Source organism: Hipposideros armiger, unplaced genomic scaffold (genome assembly GCF_001890085.2).
Source record: "Hipposideros armiger isolate ML-2016 unplaced genomic scaffold, ASM189008v1 scaffold_1441, whole genome shotgun sequence".
NCBI classification, from domain to species: Eukaryota; Metazoa; Chordata; class Mammalia; order Chiroptera; family Hipposideridae; genus Hipposideros; species Hipposideros armiger.
Genome location: NW_017732791.1, coordinates 22787 through 48443, shown reverse-complemented (window position 1 = coordinate 48443; position 25657 = coordinate 22787). Strand labels below are relative to the sequence as shown.

At 37.4% G+C, this 25657-nt stretch overlaps 1 protein-coding gene across 1 annotated transcript in view; it reads right to left on the bottom strand.

The window, feature by feature from the left end:
• The window catches only part of MALRD1 (MAM and LDL receptor class A domain containing 1), a gene marked incomplete at its 5' end in the record, with an annotated part of 142467 nt that overhangs the window by 95993 nt on the left and 20817 nt on the right, over window positions 1–25657 (bottom strand). Inside the window, 5 exons of the mRNA XM_019633930.1 lie at window positions 15794–16231; window positions 19646–20013; window positions 20798–20903; window positions 21333–21485; window positions 22458–22461. Coding sequence (XP_019489475.1) covers window positions 15794–16231; window positions 19646–20013; window positions 20798–20903; window positions 21333–21485; window positions 22458–22461 — 1069 coding nt within the window. The remainder of the gene's footprint in view (window positions 1–15793; window positions 16232–19645; window positions 20014–20797; window positions 20904–21332; window positions 21486–22457; window positions 22462–25657) is intronic.

The following is a 25657-nucleotide window of genomic DNA, read 5'->3' as shown; positions in this document are numbered from 1 at the left end:
AATAAAATCTTTAAAAAAGAAAAAAATTTTGATTTTGATGTCTTTGGCCTAAACTCTGGAGGATACCTAGGTCTATCTTATAGCCTCCTATATACCAACTCAAGACTTGAGAGAAAATTACTTTCAATTTTCCTGAGCTCCCTGCAAGCTTCTACTTCCTAAGAACCTACTGTGTGTTCTCCAGTTCTCCACCATTACCTATGCTATATCTGAAAGAACACTGCATCCCAGAGTAAACTCTTAGTATTTAAGCTTGTGTGGAATATGAATCTCCTTTAATGAAAACATTTCAGTGCTGAAACAATTGGAACTAGAACAATATAAAAGCCACTAACGTATAAAATGTATTTAACTTTCTCAACATCGCTAGGATTTTCAAAGCTATGCTTGTGCAATGCTGCAATCTCATTGACAAAAATCATGAGGCACCATAATATATTTTAAAGTAAGTGAAGATGCCATTTTCACTACTCCTGTCCTGATTGTCTGGGTTCACTGTCCCACTGTGGAAAAGACAGACAGACGTCTGCATGACAGGGGCAGCTGTCCTTGCTCTTATCTCACACCCAAGGCCACGTTGTTTTCATGTGTGTTAAAGAGACCAAGACACCTTTTGTCTGGCAGGTGAACATGCAATTGTTACCGGCCAAGAGAGGGCCCCCCCCCCCAAAGACATTTAAGTTTCTTTCCTATAGAAATGTTAAGTATAGAAATGTTAAGTCTCCTCCCTAGTTTCTTAGTTTCTTAGCCCTTGGCTTTGATTACTTCTCTAACCAGTGTGTAAATCCTAGACTAAAGATTGCTCCTAGCCTGAATCCTAAAGTTCTATCCCCCTGCTTCTTGATTGCTTTGTAAATCAGTTTCTGAATTCTAAACAATAGAAGTCTCCTAGCCCTGCTTCAGATAACTACTTGAAAGCCTGTGACTTCCTAATATCCCCCCAGGCCAGTAAACTGAAGGCCAAACCCATTCTGGGCCCAGACAACTGAGGCCACCTGAGTAACAGGCTGAATGGCCACAGGCTTCATGAGAGCTAACAGATTTATTAATTAAAATCTATTTTTCCTCATTCAGGGACCTTGGGGATACAGGGAACACCCCAACAAGATTGCCAGTCACAACCAAAGAAGCCAACACAGTCTTCCAGGCAGATCTCCAGACCCCTCCCTCTCATTTGAGATCAGATAGGGTGAGAGTTCTGTGAACTCCCAGCAGGAGGCAGATACAGAAGAAAAGACCTCCCGTCCCTCAACTTCCCATAGAGATTTAATGGGGATCACGTCTCTCAAGGGGAAAACTAGGCAGGCAGTTAGAGGCAGGCATTGGGTTTCTGCATACCTGCACGTCCCACAGGATGTGACCACCCAGTGACAGCCCCTCTCAACACAAAATTTTTTTTCATTGTAACTATCTACCCCTGAAACAAATGGGTGCTAAATACCCAACTAGATCAAACCAGTCACTCGCACCTGCGCTGTACCTCTTGTCAATCACAGGTTCCAATCAAGTGGTCCCACGCCCTTAGGGGAACAGCCCATTCTAGAGAAGGGATAAAACCCCCAAGTCCTGGAAAATCCACCCTTTTTTCCTTTTTTTGGACGCCCTGATCTTTCGACCACTTCTTCCTTTTTTGAGCTTTTTGAGCCTCGCCTTTGCATGTGACCTGCTCCAAACTTTTTAGAATGTAATTTCTCTTCTAATAATGGGCCCTTGAGCCATTCTCTACAGCTTGGGTCTACTTCTACTTCTTTGAAATGTACTATCTCTTCAAATAAACTACTTTTTCAGTACTTTATTCCGGCATCTCGTTCAATTCTTTGCTCATGTTGCCAAGGACCTGGACTCTGAGCCGAGAAGGGCCCACTACCTGACAACATAATAGCTAAGTCTCTAGATAAATCTCAAATCTAAGTGTGCATGGAAAACAGCCTGGCATCTGAGTTGCATGTTGACATGTCTGCTGATTCTACAGGAAATGCAGGGAAGCCATGGCCTTTCAAAAAACAGTCACTAGCCCTGGACCTCCGCTAATTATGAACCACACAGAAATCAAAGCTTCACCTCTTACTAATCTCCTAAAAAATTAATTTTACATAAAATGATCTAAGCATGCAAGGAAAGGTAAGATGTCTGAAGAAGTCAGTGTGGAAATCAATATGGTAAATCGTATGCATAAACAGTATGATGTGATGTAGTAACGAAAGACACTGCCACCTAACATGTTTTAAAGTTGGGGGGAAAGGCTACTCTCAGAAAACTAAGTATTGGTTTAGGGTGCATTTTTAGACAGGAGAATGGACAGTCACAATGTACAGATTATTAAATGTGATTCCTTTGCATTAATTTAAGGGTAGGACATTCACTTCCATAGATTTTGTAAGAATCTTAGTGTTGAAAGTAAAGTTTCCCTTCTCAGCCCCTCCCTTCACAGTCTTTTCCATCTCCTTCATCAGTGACCTCGTTCCAACCTATTCTATTACGTTTTCTGGAAACGTATTTTGTTTTCAGCCTCATCAGAGAACCGTTACTCCATGTCCTTGCCTCCTGGAGTGCCAGAAGACTGCTTCTACCCTCAGTTTTTTTTTTAGTACAGAGTTCTAAAAATAGATGATGGGGGAAACTGATACAATACCAGTTTACCTTTCAGTTAATAATCACTGTGTTCTGCCTCCAGGGTAAGAGAGAAAAGGGCAGTGAGTGTTGGCTGTGTAATTACGCAGCCACTTAAACAAATCTAAATGAATCAGAATGCTTGGAAATATTTAAAAGTTATGTTCCCATGGGTAATGTGGCAACACAGGGGGTGGGGGTTGGGGGGGGGGGGGGGGGTGGGAACCCAGCAACCAAGAATCCTGCCTAAGGATCACACACAATTTCTAAGATCAACAACAACTAAAATCCTGCTTCTCTTATAATATTGAAAGAATATAATGATCTTGTAAAATCTACAGTGACCGCTTGTAAAGGTCAGAGGTCTGCAAACTTGTAAATAAAGTCTTGTTTTTTTTCTTTAATTGGAAGCCTTAGGGGGAAAAAAAGTTTCTTTTTGTTTTTAATTGGAACACAGCCATGCCGCTTTGGTTTTTATTCTCTAAGTTGCTTTCCTACTACAGTGGCTCTGTTGAGTAGTCACAACAGTGACCCTATATCCCATGGAGCCTAAAATATTTACTTTCTAGATCCCGACAGGAACGTTTGCAAATGACTGCTATAGATTAAAACTGTTGTAATGGTCAGAATCAATAACACAATTAAAAGGTCCTTTCACAATCTTTATTTTTGAACTAAATAATATAAAACTATCTTAAAAAAATCATTTAATGTTGAATAATTAAGACTAAACTGTCTTAAAACTGCCTTTTTAGGAACCAGATTTCCTTTCTATCAAAGTAAAGTTTAAGAGCTTTGTATTCACCTCATTTCTAAAACTGGAGAAAAAAAAATGTGTTAGGAATATTTGTAGGTCCTCTCAATTTTAAGAGTCCTAGCTAAAATTTTGAAATGCGAAATATATTTTGTATAATATAGTCTCAAGTGTATGCTTAGGTGAACTCTTAGATGAGGCTTATATGAAGGAAAGGCATATTTGCAAAAAGATTTTAAAGTATTTTGGAAAATTACAACTTCATGTAATCAAATTTTCTATATAGTAACCTTCCTTTTTATGTGGTTTTGGTGGTTTTACAGGTAAGCACCCAGGTTTTGGAGATATGGAATATCAATTTTTTAATTTTTTTATCAAATGGAGTACAAAAATATTTTTCCTAATGTGAGGCAAAATATTGAAAGCAGGCATTTTATCTGAGAAGTTAACTGGAAGAAATAGTAAGGGCAGAGTGGTACAGGAAAGAAAAAAGGCTGATTAGAATGATGATTTACCAACTTGTCTGTCGCTGTTTTAGAACCTAATGGGCCTTCTGAGGAGCTCCAGAAAGTAATCCAAAAATTGTCAATCTGGGAGAAAAGGGCTCCATCCCCTATTGGCCATGGGTGGCCCCATGGGCATAAATTCTCCCAGACTTCAGGTTGCACCTGCATGAATAGCCCACCTGCTGAAGTGACACCTGCTTAAGTGACACCCTTTCCCCAACTATTCTAAATTTCAGCTGTTGGCTCCTACTGTTATTCCAACAGAATCCTTAATTATCCTTGATACATATATACATACATAAATACATATATACATAGGGTGCCAAATAAATGTATACATATTTTAAGAAAGAAAAAAGACTATTAAAATTGTACTACTCAATGTATACCAATAACAAGAGATGAATACAAGTCACGTTTGACTTCTGCAATTACAAGAGGTGCTCAAAGTGATTCCCATCAGCGTCTAGACACTTCTGATCACGGCGAACTACTGCTTGAGCAATGCTGACCAAAATGTCCACTTGTATACATTTTTTTGGAGATTTTATAAATACACACACACACACACACACACACACACACACATATACTGTGGCCCTACTTCAACATGTCCTCCTCGTAGCAGAGCAGCCTATCTGAAAGTCCCTTAGGATTGGCTCAACGAACTGACTAAAACCTTCAGTGGTTGCCCATCACCAGCAGGCCAATGTACTCACTCTTGACCATGACATCCAGGACATTCCCTGATCTGGCTTCTGTCTCCCTCTCTCTGGCTCCAGTTTTATACACCATAAACTCCAGAAATGCTTAGTGGTTCTTCACACCAGCATGCTGCTTCTCATCCGTGTGTATTTACACAGGCTTCTTTGTTTCCTTAATTCCTGACTCCCACCCCCAATACAGCCTAACTCTTTCTGATGCTTTAAGATTTAAGTCATACAATACCTTCCTCGATTCCACCATGCTGAGTCAGATGTCATTTCCTTTTTATTGTAATTATTTGCTTTTGTATCTTGTTCTCACTTTGTCCTCTTTAGTATATGTGCTTCGAAAGGACAGTGATCATCTATTATTCGTGTTTGTATCCCCACTAAGTGGCATAGAACCTAGGGCACTGTAGAACCTAATATCAGTGAACAAATGAATCTATCAATAGACATGAATTAACATTTAAACTAAAAGTTTCCCTTTGAACTAAGCTAAAAGATACACAGGGAGATCGTACCCAAAAGTTAACTTTTGCTGTTATGTTCCACTTCTTTTGGGCAATTAATACATTATGTATTCACTTTTAGTATAGCAATACTTTATGCCAGTATGAAAAAAAGCAGAAGAACTAATGGCCATGTCTAAAATATTTAATGGTAGAGTTGTTAATATCTATTAGGAGAATTTGAATTATTGGAAAGGAATTAAAAACATGAACTATGATTTTAAATGCATCTAGGGACTCAAAAATAATTGGAATTCATGATAGCTTATTCTAAAAGTTAAGGAAAGCTTTCATTAAGGTATGATACTGCTCAATTTTAGTTTTTTAATAAGGGTTTTTGTGACTCACAACATAAAAGAATTGTGGCATTCAATCAATTGTGAATTTAAAAAACTGAATTTGTAGAATTTTGTAATTAGGAACAATTCATAGATCATTTCATTATTTTAATGAGGAATTAGGTCATTAGAAGATTAAGTAACATCTATCTACATGGTCGCTAGGACCCTTAGTAAAAAATTTAAACTTTTTCCAACTCCTGGGTTGATGCCATTTCCATTTTATCATGTTGTGTCTCCATTATTTTTAAAAATAAAAGTTGGAAAATTACATTTGCTTTACATGCCCAGCACCAAATATCAAACTCAGCACAGTAGCCTAACCAATATGTGTATGTATCAAAAACAAAAGAAGAAAATTCCACATTAAAGGCATTTCAAAATAATATAACTAATGGGTTAATCTAACAGGACAAACTTTATCAAAGTTATTACATTCCCACAAAAGAACAAATTGAAAAAAGTTAAATTATTTGTAAGCATGATGGAATATAAACTAATCCAATGCTTCAAACTGAAGCAAATTGACTTTAGAATTATTTTCATTTTTCATTACACTCTTGTTTTTCATTATAGTGCACTATGCTTCATACTAAATATAAAATCAATTTTTCATTTTAACACTTGCTAGAAATACAAAGGGTTACCAAGTCAAAAATCAGTAGGAAGAATGCTTGTTTCCAATTACATTTTTTTAAAGCTTCTTGAAAAGCTTTTTTTAATTGAACAGTCTTATTCAAATACAATGATCCTTCTACATTGCAAAAACTGGGGTCTGCGAGGAAAGATAAGAAGCATCTTAAAGATGACAAAGTGTTAAAGATAAGATGCCATTAACTACAAGTATGGGGACGAGCTGACTGCCTGAACCATTTTGTTCTACTGTATCTTTGAAACACTGAATAAGCAAGCGGTAAGAGGGGGGGAGTCACATATCCATTTATTTGGGCATTGTCACCGCTATAGACACTGAAATTCATCTACATGCTTGCATTTGTGCTTTTGATTCTAGCTGAAACAGTGAAAATTGTAAGAAATCGGTCTCTGTTTTTTAGGTAATGGTAATCTAAGTGCTAATATTCAACTGATAATTTATATAAAACTTATATCCCTAGCTGAACATACCTATAACAGATTCAAGTGACTGTTGTGGAGAAAAAGCACCCCATTTCAGTCTGTGCAGAAGGGCACATGCTCATGTTACTTTGCTCTGGTTGAAGTCCATGAGAACTTTTGTTTTAAAAGCAATTTAAGGTAGCAATTAAGAACTTGAACTCTGGACCAACACCTCAAATCTTAAAAACCTAGCTCCTCTATTCAATGCTTCTAAAAGCTTTTATTTTGACCAAATTTTAGGCTCATGGAAAGATGCAAAAATAGCATAAAGAGTTCCGTCTTGTCCTTCACCCTGCTTTCTCTAATGTTAACATTTTACAAACAATATTCATTTTCTCCAGGAAAGAGTAGATGCCTCCTCTTAGTGTTTTGGGGAAATTATAAAAAGATAATATACAAAGCATAGCACTTGGCACATACAAAATGTTAAATAAGTGTTAGCCTTGGTTAATAATTTTGTTTTATGAAGACATGGAGGCCACAAAGAAAAACAAAAGGTAAAGCTCCATGATCTGACTTTGGGCTTCCATGACTAATTAGTGTTATGGCCAGAACCTAATGGAAATATATCTCAGACCAGATTCCCTGGGAAGCAGGTTTGAGATAGAGATTTGAGTACAGAACTTTTACTGGGGAGCCCCCTTGGAACAAACAACTGGAGGGGAGTGAAGGAAGCAGGATTGAGTGCAGGGAGCAGCTGAGCTTTGATGTCCCCACAAAGGCCTCAGTCAATCACACAGGGAACTGAGATGGTCCTGCAGAGTCGTTTGAAACTGAGGCAAGAATACTGAGCTTTCACACCTGGTACTGAATACTCTTCGGATACAAGCTGCCTCCAAAAGAGAGGGCATCACGCCTTGACAACTCAACTCTCTTGAGGGCAATTTCAAGAGAGAGCGAATCAGCTGAGAGGCAGTACTTGCTAACACTCCCAGCAGCTGTGGGAGGGTTCCTCCAGTCCTGAGGGAGATTAGGGTCACACACAACAGCAACGATGAGAAGATATTCACCAGAAGCTGTGGGCACAGCCAACTCGTGGCCAGCGAATCTCAACTACATAATCTGTTCAGCTAAGTAACAGAATTTAAGAAGGTAATTAAAATCTACATATTGATCCTCCCAATCTCTTAAAACATTGGTCTTTTGCTATGTTTTGCTTTGCTTTTATTTATTTGAGAATCTCTAGAGAGCAGTAATTACTAATAGACGTTTTGGGGAGGATCAAGTTTCAAGGACCTTCTGGTGAGAACAAAAAGTCCGACAGTGATCAAGTTCATTAAAAGTTTTTCCACGGTTTTTTCAGTCATGTTTACAGTTTTACATTGACATATGTATATGGTACATCGTGGGTCCCTTTGAGGATATGGTGTGAGGTAAGCGCTGAAGTTCATTATTTCCAGCTTTAAAAGCACCATTTTTTTTTTTAAAGATTTTTACTGGGGAATTGGGGGAAGAGGAACACACAAGTTGCTATCCTTTTGTTCTTCAGTCTAGTTGTGGAGGACGTTGCTTCAAGGCCCAAGTTGGCACCATCATTGCGCTCTTCCAGGTGAGACACATCAGTCGCCGGCTTCTGGACAGCCGCTCACTGCGGCTGCTGGCTGCTCACGCTGGCTGCTGGCTACACATGGTAGTCCATGGCAACCCACTGCCACAGGGTCTGCAGCCTACACATCTCCGGCAACTCACGGCAGTCCAGCTCCAGGTTGAGCTGTTGTTCAGCATCGTAGCTGTAGAGGGCAGTGTCACTGGCCCTCATATGTGGGATCCGAACCGGGGCCCTCTGGCATCCCAAGCCAGTTCTTAACCAATGCGCCACTCGGCCGGCCCTAAAAGCACCATTTTTAAACAGACATTTATTTCCTATTGAATTACAATTGAGTTTCTTAAAATGTAAAATAAAAGGAACTCACATTTTATATCAAATAGTGGTTCCAGGTTGATATGAAGTTATAACGTTGCATGAATCGTAGTAGCATAACATTGTAATTTGTAATGTAAATGTAATATTACAAATCGTTGTCCCAAGATACATAGGTTTTGCTCAGTCAAAATGACACATGAAACACCTACCTCTGCCATTAGCAGTTATCTGAGCAGGAATAATGCCAAGAGTCACAGAGGAAGCTGTCATTAACTATGAGAGCAGGAATAGCTGAGAGGCCAAGAAAGAAAAAAGGATAAATCTTAAAATGTAATCAAATGGAATACTATTCTGCCATAAGAAAAGATGAAATAGTGCCATTTGCAACAACATGGATAGATTTTGAGATTATAATGCTAAGTGAAATAAGTCAGACAGAAAAAGTAGAAAATCATAGGATTTCACTGTTATGTGGCATATAAAACTGAAAACAACAAAGGAACAAGACAAACAAACAAAGAAAGAAAAACTCATAGACACAGACAATAGTTTAGTGGTTACCAAAGGGTAAGGGGGGTGGAGGTGGGGTGGTAGAAGAAGGTGACGTATTACAGAATGTACACATGAAATCTATGTAACTTTGCTAACAATTGTCACCCCAATAAACTTTAATTTAAAAAAAAGGAATCAAATCAAAGATCAGAACTTACCAGGGAAAATAACATAGGAGGAACAATCAAGTCTTGGAGGTTGAAACTAATTACATGCTGCATTTGATAAAGAAAAATAAAGCTTGTCCTAAGATAGAGAGTGGGTGTTCTCCAGCTGCTTTTACACTTCTTAGTTGACTTTGATGGCATTTGACTGTGTTTTAATTTATATGAAGTTACAGGGACACTGTGGGGAAAAGTGTGCTCTGTACTGATTGAAGCAATAAAAGGAACACTATAGTTAAAAGGATAACCATACTAATGACACATATGAATAAAAATCACAGTAATCATGCTAATGACAGAAAAAATATATATTTTCACATATACATACATGCATAAAATAGTGAACTTAGAGACAGAAATATAGAAACAGACTCTACTTGATAAGGACATGCTTGTATTCAAGGACACCCATTCCAAATTTTCTAGAACAATCCTCATTTCAAATCACCTTTGTTGTCTCTATAAACCTCCCACATTTCCTGGAAATTTCAGTCACTCCAAATGCAAATAAAAAATTCCATAGATGGCAGCTCACACAGAAACTGAGAGGAAAAGTCCTTGTCAGATATTCAGTGTAAATAGAGGCGTTAGGTACATCACGGAATTCCCCAATAGACCATAAGTCTAGGGTTATGAGGGTTGACTTCTATTTGTATCATTTTTTTATGACTATCCTCTATTCCCACCCTCTATTCTTAACCCTCTTGGAGACTGGTTCGGGGATCATTAAAATCATTAACCTTAATTATTTCAGAATTGCATTCCTTCATATTTTTTTCTCCCCTTGGCAGAAGGCTTTATATCACAAAATGTAAAGAACATCTTCTATACAAATACAAAGGGAGATCTAATAATTTTTAAGTTCAATAAAAAAGTTCAAAATGGTAACAATAAAATATTGTTTCCAACATAAATAATGACATAATAGAGCAAAGTAGAATGTGTTTTTAGCTGAAAAAAAACATACTTGGAAGACAGTATGTTGAACACATTTCAAGAAATTAGTTTTCCAAAGTTTATAATCAGATTACATTTTGGCAGTAGTGGACAATGCTGTTTTAAAAATAATTTCAGAATAGCCCCTAACGCAGTTTCAAATGGCAACACTGCTAGAAGGACAATTCTGTTAAGACAAAGAACATTGAAGTTCTTTTTAGACCCTGACATTCTGAGAAGCACTAAAATAACAATTACCTAGAATCTCCTTTTATTTTATGGAAGAATATTTTTACTAAAAATTTTAATAAAATTTTTTGGATATGAACCAAAATCATTAATCTGACATGTTTAAGAGAGGAAAAGGCATCGTGTCCCAAGTCTATTGTGAGTTAATATGTTCCATAAACAACCCTGGAAGAAGGCTGCACTCAGGGCATAAATTGGTATAGATTTCTTTGTGCTCACTGATAACAATACACTATTTTCTGCTGAATAAGAAAAAGTTGAAAGGCATAAATCAAAATAAAGCAATCATCTGACAAAGAATCACAGAGAAGCCCCATACCTTTTTCTTAGAGAACACTGTGATACATTGATTTTCTACTGAAGATAAAAGCTAAAATCATGTGTCATCAATATCAGCAAGCAAAACTATTTGGTTCAATATGTTATAAAAAAAAAGAAAAAAGGAAAAAAAAACACAGAGAAAGGAAGGCAAATCTGAACTATTTCACATGATCAAAACAAGATTGGATAAGCAGAGAAAAACACATTGTAAAGATATTTCATAGATTGTATTCTGAAAGATTGAACAATACATCAGAAGGAAATACACTTGCTTTTGTTTGTCCAGCTAGATACAAAGCTACTGTCTGACAAAGCAGATTCTTACCTGGTGTGCTCCTTGAGAGCACAGTTTTAGCAAAATAATCCCGCACTGATAATCTAATACACTTCTTCATATAGCAGCCTCACACAAGCGTAGTTAAATACTACCTTCTAAAGAGGAGGTCAGCTGTTAGCACATCCATCACTTCCATGCAAATTGCAAAATGGCAAATAAATCCTGCAACTGAGATTTCAACCCCACTCGGAGCCCCTCCACTGGACAGCCTTGCTGATGCAAATTTGCAAAATCAGACATGCCAACGCACCACCACCCTGGGTCTATATTTTCTCACTCCATTCTACCAAACCCAGCCAGAAGGCAGGGTAAAGTGATTTGGAAGTATCCATGAGTAGTAGGAAGTATCCATGAGGAGTAAGAAGTAACCATGGGTAGGAAGAGCCCAAATAGCTTGCATATGCAACACAAGGGACCAAAAGAAACAAACAGAAGCATCATTAAATGAAGTTTGAAAATATGGTGTAGGCTATGAAAGAATAAGGGACACACTGTAATTAATGCATCCATTAATGCTTAGTAACTTTCTAACCCTTTTTTACCAACCAATCGGCAATTTTTTAAAAAATTCAACCCAACAACCCAAATCTTGCTTTGTCTCTCTATTTCTTTATTTCTTTCCAACATGGATTAATAAAATATTTGGATACTACCATAGTATATATTATTTCTTATGATTGCCTATGCTTAATGACCCATAATAATATGTTATATATCATTAATATACAGTGTATATATAAGACTTGATCCATAATCACATTCCACTCTTAATTTTTGGAGAGTCAAAAATATTAGATGATGTTTAGTATTACAGAAGTCATAATAAGTATAATAGGATTCAAATAATAGATTTATTAAGAAATTAAACTTGGAGAATTCTGACTGATGTTGATATGGGGGCCATTGCTAGAAATGAAAATAGTCATAGAAAGGATCCTTACATTTGGGGAGAAATTTCTTTCCGAATTCTAGCAGTACTAGGGTGTTAAAAAAAATAAAGCGAGGACCTGCTGAGTGGCGCATTGGTTAGGAGTTGGCTTGGGACGCCAGCTCTGAGCAGCAGGGCCCTGCTTTGGATCCCACATGAGGGCCAGTGATGCTGCGCCCTCTACAGCTAAGATGGTGAACAACAGCTCAACCTGGAGCTGGGCTGCTATGAGTCCCCAGCAACAGCATAGGCTGCAGTGGGGCTAGCCGGCAGCTGGCCTGCGCTTTCATGAGTAGCCGTGAGCCACCATGAGCAGTTGTCCAATGGCCAGTGAGCAACTGCCTCACCCAGGAAGGACGCAATAATAATACCAAAACATGAGCCAGTGAATTGACATCCTCCACAACTAGACTGAAGAACAAAAGGACAGCAACTTGTCTGTTTCCCTTCCCCAATTCCCCAATAATAAAACCTTTAAAAAAAATAAATAAAATAAAACAAAATAGAGTGAGGAGGGTAGGGCAGAATTGAGAGTTATCTCCTAAACAGATATTCAGAAACAACTCCAAATGCCTAGCTTGACAAAAATGGAGCCATTAGCTATTGAGAAGATTTCAGAGGATCCCAGCTGAGAAAGTGTTCAAAACCAGAGAGCATCGGATGGCAGGGGTAACAGTAAAAGATGGCATCAGAGTCCCAGAGCCTGGAAGATTTCTATTTCAGCTGTCATGGCTATGCAAGATGCAGGGTTTTCCTCACCATTGTTCTCCAGGCATCACGAGACATTACAATGCTCCTTATGGAGTAATGAACACTGTATATCTAAGAGAGTTTAATATACTAATATACTATTTTTTCATAATTCTAAAATATATCAGAAAGTTTGAAAAGTAAAAACAAAAAAGGGGGAGGAGAGAGAAATTAAACTAATTTTCTGGCCCATTCACCTCTGTACTAACCTCCACTTAACGTTTACTTTTTCCCATTCATCCTGGAACCCAAGCTCATCACTTTGCATCAGGGTTGGATGAAGAGTTGACATAATAAACTGTGGTTATATTTGAATTCAGCTAAAGAAGATAGCGCATGAGAAACTTAAGATTGGGTAACAAGATTTAGTAGGCTGTTCAGTAAGCAGCAAATCTACAAGTGTTGCTACGCAGGCTTCAAGCCAGTCATCCAAAACCTTTCAATGCAAATTCTAGCAACTATCTGCACCTTGCAGAAAAATGTTATGCGAGGTCTGCATGTGCAATTTATGCTTTTAGCATTTCTGTACATAATTTCACTGCAAGTGGGATCAACTTAACATTATTAAACATGGTCCTGTTTTATTTACAACACAACTTCAGAAACACATTTTCTTAGGTGTACTGAAATATGATGCATCATTTAAAATTTAAAGATCTATCCCACAAATGAAAAAATAAATTATGGTTATGAATAAAATTTTTAAAAATCTTTCACCACAAAATCCACCTGGAAAAAAATCTCTTTTTCTTTATTACCTAAGGATATTACCAGAGCGCAACAGAGTTCTTTCAGATTGAGTCAGAAAGTTCTGTGTTGTTAAGAGGTCTAGCCAAAGACTCTTTTCCTTGAAAGCACATGTCCCTCCCCAAACCTACCTCATACACAAATATACTGTTTAGAACAAGAGGTCATATTAGGAAAAAGTGAAATGAAGATTGTAAGTCCTGGTTCCTGTGGTGCCCGAGAATTAATAACTTTCATTAAACTAGATTTTTGTGACACTTAGGGATTGCTGTCAATACTGAATCCATGCCAAGAAAATCAATCCTCCAAGGGAAAAGCAAAAGGGATACAGATTTCAGCTCTGTAGAAGAAAACATTTTCTATCAGTATGTTCAGAGGTAGGATAGAAAACCCCATGAAGCAATCAATTCTTGACACTGGAGGTTCGAGAGTACATCTTGGTTCAAATACTTAGTGAGGAAGTGCTTGAGCTAATTTTAACGTTAAGTAATCCAAACTGTATTCAGATTTTATCATTCTGATATAACATTTGTGGTGCACTGCCAATAAAAGGAGCTAAAAAAAAATAACAGAAAATAAGTACTTGTGTGAAAGTTATTTTTTATTATATACCTAGACTCTCATTTATGTATAAGTAAAAGTATGACATATAGGTGAGACCAGATAAGATGAAAAATCTCATTGTGTTTCTTTGTTAGAAATTGTCCTTTCAGAAGATTAGTAGTATGCTCAGTATTATGAGTTGAAACCTCATTAAAAGTTATGATTTGAAATTTTCCTCAAAATAGTTGTAATAAAGTGACTCTTCTCTTATTTTCGTTCAGTACAATTAACAGGGCTCAAATACCTTTCCTTGTTGACATGTCAATGTGACCCTCACATAGGGTGTTTTATAACAAGTTGTTCTGCTGTATTGATTTCTCATGAAAATTTCATGGTGGTGGTACAGACTCAGGAGAAAGAAAGGTGTCTCCTATCCAAAAAGCATGCTGGGAAAAGGAATTAGCAGTAAGTTCTAAGAAATTCTAAATAACTTTTTAAAAAAGAAAGCAAGTCTTATTAAACATAGAAGTGAAACCCAGCTTAGATAAAGCAATGAGAATTCTTCAAAAGGAAAAGATAAATATAGGTTTTAAAACTGAAGATGGCCAACCCAAGAGCAATCTAGGATAACACGTACAGTAATCTATATTGGACCCAAAGTTTTAATGATATAGTTAGTTACATTCATCTGGTGGTAGTATTCTGGAATAAATGGAATGCAGCTTGTTATATTTGAATGTATTCCACAATATTAGTATGTAGGATCAGATTTACAGGCCTGATCTCACCCTCAGGTCCACACTGACAAAAATACATCAGTTAAAATGTGAATTTCAACCATCTTTTGGGAAAGGAAACATTATTATGTGGACAGACCCTATCATGTCCATACACAAACCATTTCTCTGCAGTATTCTATATGATTTCTTTAAGACCAATGTATCCTTTATTAATGTAGTACAGCATAAATATTAGTATAGTAAATTATTTTATAACTAGTATAAGTGACCAGCACTGCAACCACCAAACATACTCCAAGAAGTGTTGTAATCTCTAGAAGTTACAATATCTAAATGCCATTATTCTCCATCATAAGGCTGCCATAACATACTTTTTTCTGCAGCAGGAATATATGGAAATGCCCTCTAAAATATATTTAGAAAAAATATGTGAAATTTCACAAGACTGATATATTTTGAAAATTAGCCACACTTCTTAATTTTTTTTTCTTCAAACCTACAAAATTGACAAAAGGAACCAAGCTTACCCACTTCCAGAAATTGCTGAATCAAATAGATAATATATGTCAAAGTCATTTACAAAACTGTAAAAGCCATATTAGCATTTGAATTTCTATTGCAATTTTGACTCTTAGAAGAAGACAAGTGAGATGTAAAGAATATTTCACCAGGAACTTAGACTCAAACTCTAGCCCTGCCCTAGAGTAGTGGTGTGAATTTTCAAAAAAGCATGCACTCTTCCTGGAGTTCCATTGCTAACCTATACAATATAAAAACATTCAAATGAAATTGTTCAAAATAACACAATTAAGAGCCTGAGCTTTTTGCACAATATCAGAGATGGTGCCAAACTCTTTTTCTCTCCAGAATTTTTCAGTAGAACAAGTAGTTAAAATCAAAGGACCCTGCAGCTGTTCCAAATGCCCTGTGTCCATCTTTAAAGATTTAAATCACACATTATTGCAGGTAGTCAAGGAAAAAAGCAGCTTAACGAGCTTCGGTACACCCTTAATTAAATGATAAATGTGTGTCAAAGTAACTTTAATCAAATTCCACTTGCCTTTAATTCAAGAACATAGTGATCTTTCATATTCCTTAGATATCACGATGCATGTCAAATACACATTAAGAAACCCATTATCCATACCTGAAAAGGCTGCCTGCTGGAAATGGCCAGGTGTTTCCTTATCCATCTGTTGCCTTGATTCCCAAATATCTGCCACAGCAGCTGCCCTCTTGTGTTACTCCAGATTCGCTGGTAGATGGCCAGCCTGTATATGTGCTTTCCGAACATGTGGTAATAGAAGCGGAAGGTGCAGCCCTCCATGTCAGTGGCATTGAGGATTGGGCTAAGCAACGCTGCTGTGTTTTGGAAAACCTGTGGCTCCGAAGATTCTATGTAGAGATAGTGTCCCTTAGCTGTGCCCAAAGTGTTATCCTTCATTGGCCCTGTATTAAGTGTTGAAGTTGGACCCTGGTTCCTGGTCCAGTCGAAATCATCTTCTGTATCCTGTTCCCAGTTACAAATTCCATTTTCAAAGTTGCATTGTAGTCCAGGTGCTGAAATTGGCATTAAATAATGTCAAAATATAATTAAGGAGAAAAAGAGCTATGACTAAGAATGCTAGTTGCTATTTTGCCCCTGCCAAGAAAAACAATTTTAATTAAAAAAAAAAACCCAAAAAACAAAAAACAACCTGAAGTTTTAAAAAGAGTGAATAAATCCTAGATAATACATCAAGTAATAATATTTTATGGACTGAAGGTAGAATTACTTTGGCCATTATTTTCCAAATGCCCTTTAGGCCTGTCCCTTCTCTGTTTCTATTAGTGGAACTCCAGGCAAATGATCACGACCTCACAGCTGGCTCGCTGCAACAAACTTCTGGCTCTGTGGATATCAACCTTCGCTGAATGTTCCAGTGAGCATTAAAAAACCAAAACACATGAAACAAAACACACCAAAGCCCAGGATTCATCTCCAGAAATGTTGATTTAATTGGTCCAAATGATAGAGCCAATCATCAGGATATTTTATCAGTTCTCTTGGTGATTCTAACACGCACAGCTGGGAACAGTCATATTTTAATAGGTCTCAGTCTTTCAGAACATCTGGGCTGCATGGTAAAATTGCATACTCCGTGGTGAAGCCTGCGGAAGCACTAGTTTGTTAGATGCAGGGTGAAGCCCAGGAATCCATATTTTTAACGAGCACCCAAGACGATTCTAATGCAGGTGTTTTGCGGACCTCACTCAAAAACTCCTCTCTCTGGCTCCAACCTGCCCCATTTCCAAGTGTCCCTTCCACCCACTGCCAAAATCCTTGGAATATATATATATATATATATATATATATATATATATATATATATATATATATATATATATACTCATGTAATCTCAACTCCTCCATCTTTCAAGCTTCACCTTTACCAAATTCAATTGACTTCCTGTTCATCCCTAATGATCCTAGCCTGGAGCACGCGCCATCTTGCCAATGTGCCCTAAGCACTATGCCCCTTTCGCCATCCCTCTTTGTGCCAAATGCTATGTTGTCTTGTCTTGCTGATTCTTAGCTGCATCTCTTCAATGATAGTCTTTTCTTCTTGGTGGATTGTGGGTCCTTCAAACTGGAACTTTTAAATTTCTAACTCCCTCAGTCACTAGAAGAATTTAAACCATTTATGAAGAATTGACTAGTCCTTTATCAATTAAATACTCTACCTAAATTTCTAGGATAACATAGGAATGTATTCATTTTTCAAGATGTGAGGATTTTGTCAACACCAAGTATTTGTTTAGCATAAATGGGAGAGAATGTACATTTGACATTATTTGGGCAGAAGGGATAGGACAGAATTACTGAGTAGTTCCCCATTTTGGCTTTATTTACCTAAGTTAACATTTTTGAAAAATAAATGTCAGCTGTCCTTTAGTTATTCATCTTATTATAACTATATTTGGTGCTGAAGTTAAATAAATAATCAAATAATAAATAAAAGCATATGTGAATAAATGCAGCCAGGCAAGAACCAATCACCTGTCACTGAAAACCAGACAACAGTGAAGGGAACCAAGTGAGTTAATGTCACGTGGGAGGTGAGCTTTCGTTTGGTATTTCCTCACTTGTGACTAATCAAGCCCAGCTGTGACATGAACTGGGGACACACAGTGTACTCTCCAGGTGTCAGTCTCTGGCTATAGGGCAGATGGAGAATGCCACGCTGCTGAATTTTTTACATAAAACTGGCACTAAAACCCAACAGATTTGTATTTCACCTGCCTTCATACTGACTACAGGCTCAACCTTCATTTCAAAAGGGAACATGGGTAACTCCACCCTTAAAAAAAAAAAAAAAGACCATGACCTTAAACATGCTTCAGAAAGTACAGCGAGGATATGGGGATGTCTAATGTATTCTATGTAATAAAGTATTAATACGATGTCTAGGGAGAAAGCTGTGAGAGACACTGACAGTCTCATGCCACTATTATTTCCGGTCATTAATATTTAGTCACAAGAACTATACTGATATTATAGTTGTACTGCCATCACCCCATTTTACTAAGCTAAAACTGATAAATTTGAGGGATAATTTGTTTATTTTTAGCAATAGATCAACATTTTTTAAAGAAAGGGATTTGGAGAGCTTAAGAAGGACAAAAAAGGCGTTCTAAATCTGCAAAAAAATATATATTAGAGGTAGGACAAGTAACAGTTCTTATAATAGCCAGTGTCAAAATCATCAGTTTTGTTTACATCCACTCAAATATTAGTTGTGCAATAAAATGCCTGACTATATCAAAGATCACATGTATGCAAAACTCTCTACAACAATTTATATGGAAATTTCTTAATGTAATGTTTCCTGTGATGGACCCAGCATTTTACCGCTCTACTTTGTCTTATAATTGGCCTCCCAATTTAACAAACATATAGCTTGAATTTTAAGTATTGTTGCTATTTCTGGGGAAGGAAAGATGCAAATTTTTTTCTGATCCATTTTTTGTAATTAACAAATAAAACCACAACTATTAGCTTCTGATTCATTTTCAGGAGCAGGCGCACTTATCTGGAGCTCAGTTCATTAAATTGCAAGACCTACACAACCATCAGATACACAAGCTTTTGGGTAATCTAAACCAGAAATTCAGGCATGCCTTTGACACCTCACTCTCTGCTCCCTGTAGCCAAAACATCATCAAATGTCCCTCCTAAATGTTTCCCCAAACTTTAAGTCACTCCAACTCCACCACTGTGACTGTGAGGGGGCTGCCAACGCCTCCCCTGCTGACTAAATGGCCTCCTCATGGGTCTCTTGAATCCACTCTGTAATCCATTCATCACATCATATCCATAGTGACGCTTTCAAATATGCCAGTTTGATTAGGTTACCTCCCTTCTTAAGAACCTTCGCATGAAGAAAACCATCCTTAATGTGGATAACAAAGAACTGCGAATCCAGCCTCCCCTTACATCTCTGTCCTTATGTTGTGCCCTGTTTCCCCTAGATCTCCTGACACACATTGGCTCTCATCCATCCGCCATAGCGGGGCTTTTGCACATATGCTTTGACATCACTTTTCGGATCTCAGCTAAGTCATCACCTCTACGAAGTCCAATGCTGCTATTATATAGAGTCACAGCACCCCTATTTGTAAATCTTGTCAAAGCTGCCATTTTATATTTACTTATTAAATATCTGAATGAATACCTCTCCTCAATTAGGCTTTAAGCTCCAGGAGGGTAGAGCCTCTGGGTTGTGGGACTCAACACCATATCCCGAGTATTTAGTTCATAAATCTACATAATAAAACTGGTGGCTTGGTTAATTAATTAATTACATCACACATTAACATTCTTCAACTTTGGAACAATGCTTAGCGTCTTTGGCTTGTTTGGCTAGAAAACATTAAACCTACCCAGATCACCACTATCAACATGAGTGAGAGACCAAAAAAGTAAATACTTACCACAGTCAACCTCATCAGTGAGGTCACCACAGTCATCTACCAGGTCACATAACCGAAGCTTCTCTATGCAAGCCTTGGTGTGTCGACACCAGAAATGATGTGGCCCTTTGCAGCTCTCCACAGGGAGGGGAAGGGTACAGTTTTCAAAGTGGATGTCATCAATAGCGGACACCCCATCATATATGCCCAGACTGACTTTTTCTAGTGACAGATGGAAGGGCTGAGTGAGGCGCCCAAGCTGGATGGTAGCCTGGGACCACCGGTTGCCCTGGTTATATAATACTCTCCAGAGCACGGTGGCGCCTGTGGAGTTTCCCCCATGGAGCTGCAGCACCGCGGCTCCCACGGAGAGGCCATAGTTATAAAACCTGAACAAGAGCAAACAAAAGACATGGAGAGATGATTTATGGGGCAGGCTACATATTTAACGTTTAGACTCTTCCACTTGGACAACAATTAATGAGCAGTTATCATGATAAACGCCTTCATTTATCGCAGTCATTGTGGCTGCAGTTTGCCAGAGCTTATCTCCTAAGGTGCATACTCTGGCCCTCACAACCCGGGGTGCTTTTCTCAGGGAGTTCAGTCCAGAAGAGAGGAAGCAGTGTTAATTAAATGACAACCTATTGTTGGAGGGAAAGAGCCCTTTTCATCTCAAGGAAGAACACAACAAACATGGATAATGTGCTCCTAAGTAAAATGTTTATTGTGTAATCTAGTCAGCAGGGGTCGGCAAACTTTTGAGACGGAAGAGCCGCCAGGGGTTAGCAAACTGCGAGGAGCCACATGCGGCTCTTTGGGTACATACATGTGGCTCTGAAGTAAAATTGAAAATGAAAATAAAGCTATCATAGTTTCATTTATAAAAATTTTAAAAGATATTATTCACATAATGGTGATTTCGTTTGTTTTATAGTTCTCACAAAACTTCGAGGGACAGGATTGGCTCTTCTAGGGGTCGGCAAACTTTTGAGATGGAACGTACCCAAAGAGCCGCATGTGGTTCATGAGCCACAGTTTGCCGACCCCTGGTCTAGTGCAATAGCCATTTTTAAAGCAAAACCAGGGCAAATCATAATGTCTAATAAATGTGAGGCTATGCTTGTAACCACTGGGCTGCTAGGATAATTGACCATTGTTTTCAATATTTACCAGAAAGAAAGGATACATCCAGGTCCTGTCTGACTGAAAGTTGGGCTCTGGAGCTTAGCAACTTGTGACAAGCTGCTGCTTTTCTTCAGGATGAACATAAAATGCCCTATGGATGCAAAAATAAATCATAAATTAATCTATTGAATTCTGAAGTGAAACATCGGTCTCTTAACCCTACCCTAAATAAGTTCCATGTCCAACTAAAATTAAGACTATACAACAATTAAAAATCAATAAAAGCGATTGTTAGTCACATTTGCTCTTATAAATATTAAAGTATGGTCTACATCTAGGTCTAAAGGATGCCAAAAACCATTGGCAATTTCAGTTAATTCAGTCAAAAACATATCTATACTCCATCCCCACCACCCATAAAGGAATAATTCCACACAGACAACATAAGTATAATTGACAATATTCAACTGTCCTACTATTTGTTGTGATCACATAGAACATTCTCTGCTTCTCTTTCTCGTCTCAGACCTGACGAAAGGGAAACTGAAGTAATTACAAAGAGCCTCTGCGTGTTTCTTACCTTGAGCTGTGTTGTGAGTATGATCACGAGATGGGGCCTGTTGCTCAAAATCAGCAGAAAGGCTGCTTCTAGAGCTCCATATCCAGTCAAAGTGGTCACCACTAATTGCTTCAAACCAACCACAGCTATTTGCTTCAAAGTCACATTCGGAAACTGAAGAACAAAAGTGTGGCCCTTAGTTTGGCTCTCCAAAGTGTTCACACACTTTATTTCTTTATTTATGTATTTTATTTATTTTTTAAAGATTTTTATTGGGGAATTAGGGAAGGGGAGCAGTGTTGGGGAATTGGTTAAGAGGAACAGTCAAGTTGTTGTCCTTCAATCTTAGTTGTGGAGGGCATAGCTAGCTAAGCTCCAAGTCCAGTCGCCATCTGGCCGCCTGTTGGCAGCTCAGGACAGCTCAGCTCAAGGAGCCAGGTTCAATCTTAGTTGCAGTTGGGCATTGCCCACCATCACATGCGGGAGTCGAACCCGGAAATCTTGTTGTTAGGAGCACGTGCTCTCACCAGCTGAGCCATCCTGCCACCTGTTGGCAGCTCAGCGGCAGCTCAGCTCAGGCTCAGCTCACTGTCCCATGTGGGAATTGAACGGGCAGCCCTGTTGCTCAGAGCTCAGACTCTTAACCAACTGAGCCACTCAGCCAGCCCCTCACACACTTCAAAAATATCAATGGAAAGCACCTTGTTAGGCTTTTCTAAGGACATCAAAGAACATACGAAGGAAAAAAGGATCCATTCTGATCTAAGGAAAACTAAGGTTGTGCCTATCATACTAGAAATTGATAAAGCAGAACTATCAATTCAAAAAATTCATTTTTTCCCCAAATGTTCTAAGAAACAGCATCATTCAGGCCTATTGCTTATAGAATCGCAAGGGTCTGCTTAATTTATTTGGATACTCATGTTAGTTTCTCTGCTTCTATTATATCATCTGGGAGGATGAATTGTTCCTGTAGAATATTTTACACCAAACCATGGAAGTAGCTGCTTCTAAAAAAATTTAGTATTTGAAAAGTCTAGATCCATTATATGTAATTAATGTTCACCTCCGATTTTTATAGACCTTAGTATTTCCCAAAGCATTGTATGCATTGCTTAATTTGCAAGGCAGGATAATTTCACCCACTTTTCTGGTAAACATGCAGAAAAAAATCAGTTATTTTCCACAAAAGCATTCTAGAGAAGAAAGAGAAGAATAGAAAGGGAAAGAAAGGTTATAATAATAGCAGTGTAGTATTACAGCTAATAGTGAATACCCTATGTAATACATCCTGTGCTCTTAATGCTTTTTTTTATGGTGTTTTTTATTTTATTTTATTTTTTATTTTTATTTTTATTTTTTTTAAGCTGAGCCATCCTGCTACCTGTTGGCAGCTCAGCGGCTGCTCAGCTCGGGCTGGACTCGAACCGCTGTTGCTCAGAGCTCAAACTCTTGAGCGAGCTCTTAACCAACTGAGCCACTCAGCCGGCCCCTTAATGCTTTAATCTAGATCTTTCACAATATCTCTATGGCAAGGTATTATTATTATTATTATTATTATTATTATTATTATTATTATTATTTTACAGAGAAAGAAAGGGAGGTTTAGAGAAGTTACTAAATTTACCAAGGTCATATAGTTAGGAAGTTATTGAGAGGGATTGAAATCTAAATATTCTGACTCCTAGTCTCATGTTCTTTCTGCAACTGTTGATAATAACTCTTAAATGTCATTTGATCAGAAACAGGATAAACCAAAGAGGCAAAATCTGAATTTGCTTAGTGTGAATGTTACTACACATCCCGATGCAAATGAGGTTCATTCTCATTGGTGATTATTACTTTGGGATCCTCGCCCAAAGGCTACTTTAACTCAAGGATATAGTAATAGACTACCTAGATGTTCCTTTGTAAAAGAACTTAGGAAGTAAGCAATAAGTTTAGGGGACAAAAGTATAAAGTGTGTCACCCAATGAGATTGTAAAATTTAAAATTGTAAGGGCATTTTAACCTAATTATAAATCATTTTCAATTTTGAAAATGCTACTACTACACAAGGAGGAATGTGAGGTGCATGTAATATTACAAAGACTTTCTAATTTTTTATAGTTAATATGTAATATCTGATTTCCAAAACAAATTTGTTTTCTGTCAAGTTTCCTGGTCCCAACAGAGTACTTTCAAATTTTATCAAAAGTCAATGAGAATGTATGAATACATTAAAAAATAAATACTTTAAATATGTTGCATCAACTTTAATAAGCAAGGGATGACTATATTACAGTATATATAGACAATTAGAAATCAGCAAAGTAAAGTACTGCTATATTTAGAATACAGATTGCGCAAATAAAGTTTAGATATCTGTAGTGAAACAACATTAAATGCCACTAAATGGGAAAAATAATAATGATAAATATGGCAAATAAGGGATATATATATATATTAAGAATATTTAAGTCTATTTTTAAAGGCCATCTCTATTTGTAAATACATAATATACAAATAACTCATAAACATACATAAATTCCAGGAGTTTCAAAGTATGTTGATACCATTTCAACCCCTGAGGAAGTAAATATACTGATTCCTATTTCAGACAATCTTAAAAACAGGATGCAAGAGTGCTTGTTATACAAATATCAAAAGGAAACAAATTATTGCTACTGTGTAATATCTATCCCACATAGCTACCGAGTAAGAGAACCATACCACCTGCCATCCAAGAAGATATTGCTGTGGAAATAAATGGATATTCAAATGGTAGTAAAATTTAGAAACTTCTGCAGAAATTTTATAGTTCTCTTAGGCCCTTAAAGATAGTAATTTTTAACAGATGGTTATGCTGTTAAAATTCAAATATGCTATAATATACTTTGTTATTATATATTTACATTTCTATACACATTTAAAAATGCACCTTGATTGATCACAGATGTAATAATCAAGGTGAAATTAATCTTCTAGTTAATTATTAATCAAATATAGACCTCATTAAAACAGCTTTTGAAAATAGCGTGTGTGTATTTTTTTTAAAGAAACACAATATCCTTGTTATGTCTTAATAATTGAGATTCAAGGATTTTTCATTTTTTCTGGAGTGTCCTTAATAATTTCTCAATTATCATCATCATCAGGCCTACCTTTTTTTTTTTTTTTTTTTTTTAGCTGAGCCATCCTGCCACCTGTTGGCAGCTCAGCGGCAGCTCAGCTCGGGCTGGAAATTGAACCACTGTTGCTCAAGCTCTTGAGCGAGCTCTTAACCAACTGAGCCACTCGACTGGCCCTTATCATCATCATCAGAATCATCACAATTTGCAATAACAATTGCAGTTACCATTTACTCAGGGATTTTTGAGAACCAAACTTTGGATTTGGGACTGTTATATGCATAACAGATTTCTAAAAATATGCATGTCTATTCTACAGCTATGGGTAGAAAAGCAAGTGACTCAATAGCAGCTCTTAATTATTTTATGTATAATTATCCTTGTGGCCTCAATTAGTTATGGAAATATAATTACAGTAGTTGTCCCTGGGGAGAGAATGCTAGGGGATATTTTGTGGACTGATAAATAGGTCCATCACCATACACTGTCATTTTTAGAGCTTTTTCACTCACACAAAAGTAGATTAATTCATGTAGGAGTCAAGGAACCTTGTGAGAGAAAAAAAAAATATGTATCCAGACCCTGTCTGGTTTCAGATTCACTGTCTTAGAGCTTCTTTGATGGTTCTGGGTGATCCCCACAAAGGTTGATTTCTACAGAAAAAACACAAAGTGTACGCTGATCATTTGGACCTCGCGAAAAGACTTAAGAATTTATAGAAAGGTGCTCCTTGACATTTACCAAGAAAAGTTGAAAACTTCCGTCCACACAAAAACCTACACATGGATGTTTATACTCGTAGAAACTTTATTCATAATTGCCAAAACCTGGAAGCAACCAAGATGTCCTTCGGTAGGTGAATGGATAAACTGTGATATATCCAGACAATGGAATATTATTCAGTGATGAAAAGAAATATGCTATCAAGCCATGGAAGGACACAGAGGACCCTTAAATGCATTATTAACTGAAAGAAGTCAATCTGGAAAGGCTACATACTGTATGATTCCAACTGTATGACATTCTGGTAAAGAAAAAATTATGGAGACAATAAAATGATCAGTAGTAGTTGCCAGCAGTTGGGGAAGGATGAATTGATGAATCACAAAGGTTTTTTATGGCAATGAAACTACTCTGAGTGATACCAGAATGATGGATATATGTCACTATACATTTGTCAAAACCCATCAAATGTACAACAAGAGGGCCAGCCGAGTGGCGCGATGGTTAAGAACT